Genomic DNA, 10,209 nt, shown 5'->3' with positions numbered 1-10,209 from the left:
CATGATCTTCATTTTCTGAATGTTGAGCTTTAAGTCAACTTTTTCACTCTCCTCTTTCACTTTCATCAAGAGGCTCTTTAGTTCCTCTTCACTTTCTGCCATAAGGGTGGTGTCATCTGCATATCTGAGGTTATTGATATTTCTCCCGGCAATCTTGATTCCAGCTTGTGCTTCTTCCAGCCCAGCGTTTCTCATGATGTACTCTGCATAGAAGTTAAATAAGCAGCCTCAGTCAGACGGGCGCGGAGATGCTTCTGGAAGTAACATCGCGATGGCTGCCCAAGGAGAACCCCAAGTTCAGTTCAAACTTGTTTTGGTTGGTGATGGTGGTACTGGAAAAACTACATTCGTTAAGCATCATCTGACTGGTGAATTTGAGAAGAAGTATGTAGCTACCTTAGGTGTTGAGGTCCATCCTCTTGTGTTCCATACCAACAGAGGACCTATTAAGTTCAAGGTACGGGATACAGCTGGTCAGGAGAAATTTGGTGGACTGAGAGATGGCTATTATATACAAGCTCAGTGTGCCATTATAATGTTTGACGTAGCATCAAGAGTTACAAGAATGTGCCTAACTGGCATAGAGATCTGATACGAGTGTGTGAGAACATCCCAATTGTGTTGTGTGGCAACAAAGTGGATATTAAGGACAGAAAGGTTAAGGCAAAGTCAATTGTCTTCCACCAAAAGAAGAATTTTCAGTACTATGACATTTCTGCCAAAAGTAACTACAGCTTTGAAAAGCCCTTCCTCTGGCTTGCTAGAAAACTGATTGGAGACCGTAACTTGGAGTTTGTCGCCATGCCTGCTCTGGCCCCGCCAGAGGTGGTCATGGACCCAGCCTTGGCAGCACAGTATGAGCACGGTTTAGAGGTTGCTCAGACAACTGCTCTCCCGGATGAAGATGATGACCTGTGAGAAAGAGAAGCTGGGGCCCAGCGTCAGAAGTCTAGTTTTATAGGCAACTGTCCTGTGATGTCAGTGGTGCAGCGTGTTTGCCACTTTATTATATAGCTAAGCAGAACATGTGCTTAATCTTTGGATGCTGAAGGAGATGGATGGGCTTTGGAGTGAATGTAGCAGTTTAAAAAAAAAAACCTTCATTTTTTGGACCTGCATATTTAGGTGTTTTGGAACATAGTTGTTTCCTCCTTGAGTTTCAAATATAAGACGGCTATAGTCACATGACAATATTGAGAGGTGGAATCTTGTTTGTTACTGTCATTCCCATTCCTTTTCGTTTAGAATCAGAATAAAGTTGTATTTCAAATATCTTAAAAAAAAAAAAAAGAAGAAGAAGTTAAATAAGCAGGGTGACAATATACAGCCTTGACGTACTCCTTTTCCTATTTGGAACCAGTCTGTTGTTACATGTCCAGTTCTAACTGTTGCTTCCTGACCTGCATATAGGTTTCTCAAGAGGCTGGGACCCTTAGATGATAATAATGAGGAGGAGGAGGGGCAAGGGATAGGGGGAGAGAGAAAGGAAAAGCAAGAGCAGGATGAGCAGGAGACTGTTGGTGTTTTATATTGAAAACTTCAGGGCAGTTTGGTTGGCAGCAATAGAGAACTCAAGCTGTTTCTTAATTGCACTTGCCGCAGTTGACATTTGAATATGTATATATATGTATGTCTGTTTATTTTTGGCTAAGGTGTTTCTTTGTTGCTGTTTGGCCTTTTCTCAAGTATGGCAAGCCAGGCTGCTCTCTGTTGCAATACTCAGGCTTCTCATTGCAGTGGCTTCTCTTGTGGTGGAGCACAGGCTCTAAGGTACACCTGCTTCAGTAGTCGGACATACAGGATCAGTAGTTGTGGCCCATGGACTTAGTTGCTACATAGCATGTGGGATCTTCCTGAATCAGGGATTAAACATAAGTCCCTTGCATTGGCAGGTGGATTCTTAACCACTGGACCACCAGGGAAGTCCCTGCAGTTACCAATTTTTTTGTTTTTAATAATCTAAATGCAGTTTTTTTTAATTTAATTAATTTATTTATTTTTGGCTGCGCTGGGTTTTCATTGCTGCATGGGCTTTTCTCTAGTTACAACAAGCGGGGGCTACTCTCAAGTTGCACTGCACAAGTGACTTCTTTTACTGTGGAGTACTGGCTGGATGAAGCACAAGCTGGAATCAAGATTGCCAGGAGAAATATCAATAACCTCAGATATGCAGATGACATCACCCTTATGGCAGAAAGTGAAGAGGAACTCAAAAGCCTCTTGATGAAAGTGAAAGAGGAGAGTGAAAAAGTTGGCTTAAAGCTCAACATTCAGAAAACGAAGATCATGGCATCCGGTCCCACCACCTCATGGGAAATAGATGGGGAAACAGTGGAAACAGTGTCAGACTTTATTTTTCTGGGCTCCAAAATCACTGCAGATGGTGACTGCAGCCATGAAATTAAAAGACGCTTACTCCTTGGAAGGAAAGTTATGACCAACCTAGATAGCATATTCAAAAGCAGAGACATTACTTTGCCAATCAAGGCTATGGTTTTTCCTGTGGTCATGTATGGATGTGAGAGCTGGACTGTGAAGAAGGCTGAGTGCCAAAAAATCGATGCTTTTGAACCATGGTGTTGGAGAAGACTCTTGAGAGTCCCTTGGACTGCAAGGAGATCTAACCAGTCCATTCTAAAGGAGATCAGCCCTGGGATTTCTTTGGAAGGAATGATGCTAAAGCTGAAATTCCAGGACTTTGGCCACCTCATGCGAAGAGTTGACTCATTGGAAAAGACCCTGATGCTGGGAGGGATTGGGGGCAGGAGGAGAAGGGGATGACAGAGGATGAGATGGCTGGATGGCATCACTGACTCGATGGACGTGAGTCTGAGTGAACTCCGGGAGTTGGTGATGGACAGGGAGGCCTGGCGTGCTGCAGTTCATGGGGTCGCAAAGAGTCGGACACGACTGAGCGACTGATCTGATCTGATTCCTAGTTTTTTAAGGAATCTCTATACCATCTTCCACAGTGGCTGTATTAATTTACATTCCCATCAACAGTGCAAGAGAGGTCCCTTTTTTCCATACCCTCTCCAGCATTTATTGTTTCTAGACTTTTTGATTATGGCCGTTCTGACTGGTGTGAGGTGATACTTCATTGTAGTTTTGATTTGCATTTCTTTGATAATGAGCGATGTGTTTGTTAGCCATCTGTGTGTCTTCTTTGCAGAAATGTCTGTTTAGGTCTTTTTCCCATTATTTGATTGGGTTGTTTGCTTTTCTGGCCATCAGTTGTATGAGCTGCTAGTATATTTTGAAAGTTAATCCTTTGTCAGTTGTTTCATTTGCTATTACTTTCTTCCATTCTGAGGGTTGTCTTTTCACCTTGCTTACAGTTTCTTTTGTTGTGCAAAAGCTTTTAAGTTTAATCAGGTCCCCCTTATTTACTTTTGTTTTTATTTCCATTACTCTAGGATAGGTGGGTCATAGAGGATCTTGCTTTGATTTATATCATCGAGTGTTCTGCCTATGTTTTCCCCTAAGAGTTTTATAATATCTAGTCTTACATTTAGATCCTTAATCCATTTTGAGTTTATATTTGTGTATGGTGTTAGAAAGTATTCTAATTTCATTCTTTTACATGTAGCTGTCCAGTTTTCCTGGCACCATTTATTGAAAAGGCTGTCTTTGCCCCATTGTATATTCTTGCCCCCTTTGTCAAAAATAAGGTACCCATAGGTGCATGGGTTTATTTCTGGGCTTTCTGTCTTGTTCCATTGCTCTCTATTTCTGTTTTTGTGCCAGTACCATAATGTCTTGATGACTGTAGCATTGTAGTATAATCTGAAGTCAGGAAGGTTGATTCCTCCAGCTCCATTCTTCTTTTTCAAGACTGCTTTGGCTATTCGGGGTCTTTTGGGTTTCCATATGAATTGTGAAATTTTTTGTTCTAGTTCTGTGAAATATGCCATTGATAATTTGATAGGGATCACATTGAATCTGTAGATTGTGTTTGGTAGTATAGTCATGTTCACAATATTGATTTTTCCTGCCCAGGAACATGGGATATCTCTCCATCTGTTTATGTTGTCTTTGATTTCTTTCATAGTGTCTTATAATTTTCTGCATACAGTTCTTTTGTCTCCTTAGGTAGGTTTATTCCTAGATATTTAATTATTTTTGTTGCAATGGTGAATGGGACTGATGCCATAATTTCTCTTTCTGAATTTTCATTGTTTGTATATAGAAATGCAAGTGATTTCTGTGTATTGATTTTGTATCCTGAAACTTTGCTAAATTAGCTCTATTATGATACTATCTTTAGGGTTTTCTGTGTGCAGTATCATTTCATCTGCAAACAGTGAGAGCTTTACTTCTTTTCTGATCTAGATTCCTTTTATTTCTTTTTCTTCTCTGATTGCTGTGGCTAGGATTTCCAAAATTATGTTAAATAATAGTGATGAAAGTGGACACCCTTGTCTTGTTCCTGATCTTAGGGGGAATGCTTTCAGTTTCTCACCATTGAGAATAATGTTTGCTGTAGGCTTATCATATATAGCCTTTACTGTGTCAGGTAGGTTCCTTCTGAGCCCAGTTTTTGAAGAGTTTTAATCATAAATGGGAGCTGAATTTTTTCAAAGGCTTTTTCTGCATCTGTTGAGATTATCATATGGTTTTTATCTTTCAATTTGTTAATATGGTGTATCACATTGATTGATTAGCATATATTGAAGAATCCTTGCATCCCTGGAATAAACCTAACTTGAACATGGTGTATGAGCTTTTTGATGTGTTGCTGAATTCTGTTTGGTAAAATTTTGTTGAGGATTTTTGCATCTATGTTTATCAGTGATATTGGCCTGTAGTTTTCTTTTTTTGTGTTGTTTTTGTCTGGTTTTGGTATTAGAGTGATGGTGGCCTCGCAGAATGAGTTTGGAAGTATTCCTTCCTCTGCAATTTTTTGAAAGCGTTTTTAGAAGGATAGGCATTAGCTGTTCTCTAAATGTTTGATAGAATTGTCCTGTGAAGCCATTTGGTCCTGGGCTTTTGTTTTTTGGGAGATTTTTGATCACAGATTCATTTCAGTGCTTGTAATTGGGTGGTTCATAATTTCTGTTTCTTTCTTGTTCAGTCTTGGAAGCTTGGACTTTTCTAAGAATCTGTCTATTTATTCCTTCTACTAATTTTAGGGTTTTTTGGTTCTTTTTCCAGTTGTTTTAGGTGTAAAGTTAGGTTATCTGCTCAATGTTTTTCTTGTTTCTTGAGGTAGGATTGTATTATTATAAACTTCCCTCTTAGAACTGCTTTTGCTGCGGCCCATAGGTTTTGAGTTGTCATGTTTTCATTGTCATTTGTTTGTAGAAATTTTTTTTTTATTTCCCTTTTGATTTCTTCATTAACCTGTTGGTTATTAAGAAATGTATTAATCTCCAGGTCTATGTGTTTCTTACAGTTTTTTTCTTGTAATTGATATCTAGTCTCATAACATTGTGGTTGGAGAAGATGCTTGATACAATTTCAGTTTTCTTAAATTTGAGGTTTGATTTGTGACACAAGATGTGGTCTGTCCTGGAGAATGTCCCTTGTGCACTTGAGAAGAAGGTGTATTCTTCTGCATTTGGATGGAATGTCCTCAAAATATCAATGAGATCCATCTCATCTAATGTGTCATTTAAGACTTGTGTTTCCTTATTAATTTTCTGTTTTGATGATCTGTCCATTGGTGTGCATGGGGTGTTAAAGTCTCCTGCTGTTATTGTGTTACTGTCAATTTCTCTTTTTATGTCTGTTAGTGTTTGTGTGTTTGTCTTATGTATTGAGGTGCTCCTATGTTAGGTGCATCAGCTCAGTTCAGTCGCTCAGTTGTGTCCGACTCTTTGTGACCCCATGAATCACAGCACGCCAGGCCTCCCTGTCCATCACCAACTCCCAGAGTTCACTCAAACTCAATGTCCATCCAGTCGGTGATGCCATCCAGCCAGCTCATCCTCTGTCGGCCCCTTCTCCTCCTGCCCCCAATCCCTCCCAGCATCAGAGTCTTTTCCAATGAGGCAACTCTTCGCATGAGGTGGCCAAAGTCCTGGAGTTTCAGCTTTAGCATCATTCCTTCCAAAGAACACCCAGGGCTGATCTCCTTCAGAATGGACTGGTTGCATCTCCTTGCAGTCCAAGGGACTCTCAAGAGTCTTCTCCAACACCACAGTTCAAAAGCATCAATTCTTGGGCGCTCAGCTTTCTTCACAGTCCAGCTCTCACATCCATACATGACCACAGGAAAAACCATAGCCTTGACTAGATGGACCTTTATTGGCAAAGTAATGTCTCTGCATTTGAATATGCTATCTAGGTTGGTCATAACTTTCCTTCCAAGGAGTAAGTGTCTTTTAATTTCATGGCTGCATTCACCATCTGCAGTGAGTTTGGAGCCCAGAAAAATAAAGTCTGACACTGTTTCCACTGTTTCCCCATCTATTTCCCATGAAGTGATGGGACCGGATGCCATGATCTTCGTTTTCTGAATGTTGAGCTTTAAGCCAACTCCTTCATTCTCCTCTTTCACTTTCATCAAGGGGCTCTTTAGTTCTTCTTCACTTTCTGCTATAAGGGTGGTGTCATCTACATATCTGAGGTTATTGATATTTCTCCTGGCTATCTTGATTCCAGCTGGTGCTTCTTCCAGCCCAGCGTTTCTCATAATATACTCTGCATAGAAGTTAAATAAGCAAGGTGACAATATACATCCTTGATGTACTCCTTTTCCTATTTGGAACCAGTCTGTTGTTCCATGTCCAGTTCTAACTGTTGTTTCCTGACCTGCATATAGGTTTCTCAAGAGGCAGGTCAGATGATCTGGTATTCCCATCTCTTTCAGAATTTTCCACAGTTTATTGTGATCCACACAGTCAAAGGCTTTGGTATAGATATTTACAATTGTTATGTCTTCCTCTTGGATTTATCCCTTGATCATTATGTAGTGTCCTTTCTTATCTCTTATAATCTTCTTTATTTTAAGGGCTATTTTATCTGGTATGAGGAGTGCTACTCCAGCTTTCTTTTGCTTCCCCTTTGCATGAAATATGTTTTTCCATCATTTCACTTTCAGTTTATATGTATCTTTAGGTCTGAAGTACGTTTCTTGTAGATAGCATATGTATGGGTCTTGTTTTTGTATCCATTCAGCCAGCCTGTGTCTTTTGGTTGGAGCATTTAATCCATTTACATTTAAAGTAATTATTGATATGTATGTTCCCATTGCCATTTTATTAATTGTTTGGTGTTGATTTTGTAGATCTTTTTTCTTCTCTTGTATTTCTTAACTATATAAGTCCCTTTAACTTATATAGTTTGTTATAAAGGTGGTTTGGTGGTACTGATTTCTCTTAACTTTTGCTTGTCTGAAAAGCTTTTTATTTTTCCATCAATTTTGAATGAGATCCTTGCCAGGTACAGTAATCATGGTTGTAGATTTTTCACTTTCAGTACTTTAAATATATCCTGCTATTCCCTTCTGGCCTGCAGAGTTTCTGCTGAAAGATCAGGTGTTAAGCGTATGGGTTTACCTTGTATGTTACTTATTTCTTCTCCTTTGCTGCTTTTAGTATTTCTTTGTGTTTAGTCTTTATTAGTTTGATTAGTATGTGTCTTGGGATGTTTCTCCTTGGATTTATCCTATGTGGAGCCCTTTGTGCCTCTTGGACTTGCTTAACTATTTCCTTTTCCAGTTGGGGAAATTTTCAACTATAATCTCTTCAGAAATTTTCTCATACCCTTTCTCTTTCTCTTCTTCTTCTGGGACCCCTATAATTTGAATGTTGGTGCGTTTGATACGGTCTCAAAGATCTCTGAGACTGTCCTCAGCTCTTTTCATTCTTTTTACTTTATTCTGCCCTTCAGAAGTTATTTACACCAGTTTATCTTCCAGCTCACTGATTTGTTCTGCTTCAGATATTCTGCTATTCATTCTTTCTAGAGTATTATTAATTTCAGTAATTCTGTTGTTTGTCTCTGCATGTTTATTCTTTAATTCTTCTAGGTCTTTATTAACTGATTCTTGCATTTTCTCCATTTTGTTTTCAAGGTTTTTGATCATCTTTACTATCATTATTCTGAATTCTTTTTCAAGTAGTTTGCCTATTCCTCTTCATTTATTTGGACTTCTGTGTTTCTAGTTTGTTCCTTCATTTGGTTAGTATTTCTTTGCCTTTTCATTATTTTATTCTTTTAACTTATTGTGTTTGAGGTCTCCTTTTCCCTGGCTTCAAGGAAGGTTGAATTCTTTCCATGAAGAAGGTTGAATTCTTTCCTCCTTTTGTTTTCTGCCCTCCTAAGGTTGGTCCAGTGGTTTGTGTAAGCTTCCTACAGGGTGAGTTTTGGGTTTGGATTTTGAGATTTGGGTTGAGTTTTTGTTTGTTTTTCCTTTGATGAGCAAGGCTGAGTGAGGTGGTAGTCCTGTCTGCTGATGATTGGATTTGTGTTTTGTTTTGTTTGTTGTTTAGATGAAGCCCCCTGCACAGTGTGCTACTGGTGGTTGAGTGATGCAGGGTCTGTATTCAAGTGGTTTCATTTGTGTGAGTTCTCACTTTTTTATACCCCCTAGGTTAGTTCTCTGGTAGTCTAGGGTCTTAGAGTCAGTGCTGGTGGTTGAGTGATGCTCGGTCTGTATTCAAGTGGTTTCGTTTGTGTGAGTTCTCACTTTTTGATACTCCCTAGGTTAGTTCTCTGGCAGTCTAGGGTCTTAGAGTCAGTGCTCCCGCTGCAAATGCTCAGGGCTTCATCTCTGGTCAGGAACGAAGATTCCACAAGTGGTTTGTATGGCATTAAGTGAGATTAACACAAATATCCAAAAATGAGAAACCAAAGGTGAACCCCAGATAAATAGCAGTTACAAAATCAGGCAAATAATAATTAAAATGATGGAATATACACATATACGATTATATCCATGAGCAAAGTCAAAACAGTCCAACAAAAATAAAGTACAGTAGATTGACCCTGTGAACAAAGGAAATCAAAAATTATATTTACCAGTTAAGAACAAAACTAACTAAAAGCACAAACTGGAAAACAAAACTAAAGCAAAGTGCCAATTGGGGAATAAACTAATGAAAATAAAACTAACAAGTATGTTGAGTGGAAAGGAAAGAAAGAAAGGTTATGCAAAGTTAAAAAGAGGTGGATAAAGAAGATTTATATACATTAAAGATTAACTGCAAGGGGAAAAGAACAGTAGGAAAGGCAAACAAAGGAATAAGTGTAGAAAAAATATAATAGGCTTAAAAACGTTAAAAGTTAAAATTATTAAAAAGAGGAAAAAAAAAAAGAAATGGAAGAAGAAAGAAAAAAGGGGAAAAAAAGGAAAACTCACAGAACTGCAAAAGCCCAGTGTACAGGCAGAGGTTTATAACAACAATAAAAAATGTGACTGAATATACACATATACATTTACACCCATAAGCAAAATCAAAGCAGTCCAACAAAAATAAAGTACAATAGATTGACATGGCCAACAAAGGAAACCAAGAATTATATCTACTGGAATAAAACTAACTAAAGCACAAACTGGAAAACAAAAGAAAAGCAAGGTGCCAATTGGGGAATAAACCAATGAAAATAAAACTAACAAATATGTTGAGTGGAAAGGAAAGAAAGAAAGGATATGCAAAGTTAAAAAGAGGTAGATAAAGAAGATTTATATACATTAAAGATTAACTGCAAGGGGAAAAGAACAGTAGGAAAAGCAAATGAATAAATGTAGAAAAAATAGTAATAGGTTTAAAAAATTTTAATTTAAAAAACTTTTAAAAAAAAAAAGGAAAACTCCACAGAACTGCAAAAGCCCAATGTAGAGGCAGAGGTTTATAACAACAGTAAAAAATGTAACTGAGGGAACAAAACAAAGCTCAAAAGCTTAGTTGGATTTCATAGTGCCAAGAAAATTAACAACTACAACAGAGGGAGGGGAAAAATGAAAAAAAAATCCAAAAGCATCTACAGAACAAGTCAAAAAATGAGAATAATAAATGTTTTTCTTGAGTCACTGCTGTCAGAGTCCTTTCCCTCGCTGGGAGTCACAGTCCACCTCACCTCCCTAGGATGCCCTCCAACACTGTGCTGATCTCTGGACCTGCTGTGGGCCCAGATCAGATTCTAATCTGGTCCTACTCCTGTGTGTTCTTGCCTCCAATGTCCACAGCTATCAGAGCTAGTGTGTTTTCTTTGTGGGAGCTCTCAATGACCTTTTATATATTCCATAGACACAGAGTCTGC

At 38.6% G+C, this 10,209-nt stretch overlaps 1 protein-coding gene and 1 pseudogene across 1 annotated transcript; both read left to right on the top strand.

Moving 5' to 3' along the window:
- Positions 1 to 227: 227 nt before the first annotated feature.
- On the top strand, positions 228 to 1,275 carry LOC102395735 (annotated as a pseudogene).
- Positions 272 to 918, top strand: LOC123465211 (GTP-binding nuclear protein Ran-like). The gene is made up of 2 exons (XM_045163760.1): positions 272 to 384; positions 549 to 918. The coding sequence occupies exons 1-2, from the start codon at positions 272 to 274 to the stop codon at positions 916 to 918; spliced, it is 483 nt and encodes a 160-aa protein (XP_045019695.1).
- Positions 1,276 to 10,209: the final 8,934 nt, after the last annotated feature.

The sequence above is a fragment of the Bubalus bubalis genome, chromosome 20 (assembly GCF_019923935.1).
Source record: "Bubalus bubalis isolate 160015118507 breed Murrah chromosome 20, NDDB_SH_1, whole genome shotgun sequence".
NCBI classification, from domain to species: domain Eukaryota; kingdom Metazoa; phylum Chordata; class Mammalia; order Artiodactyla; family Bovidae; genus Bubalus; species Bubalus bubalis.
The sequence above is the reverse complement of the archived record's forward strand: the minus strand, read 5'-3'. Positions and strand labels throughout refer to the sequence as shown.

What these genes read in the sequence shown, in the direction of transcription:
- LOC123465211 (XM_045163760.1), top strand. Translation starts at nt 272, where the DNA reads ATGGCTGCCCAAGGAGAACCCCAAGTTCAGTTCAAACTTGTTTTGGTT. An exon ending in ACTGGTGAATTTGAGAAGAA is followed by an intron (nt 385 to 548) that starts GTATGTAGCTAC and finishes TGTTTGACGTAG; the next exon opens with CATCAAGAGTTACAAGAATG.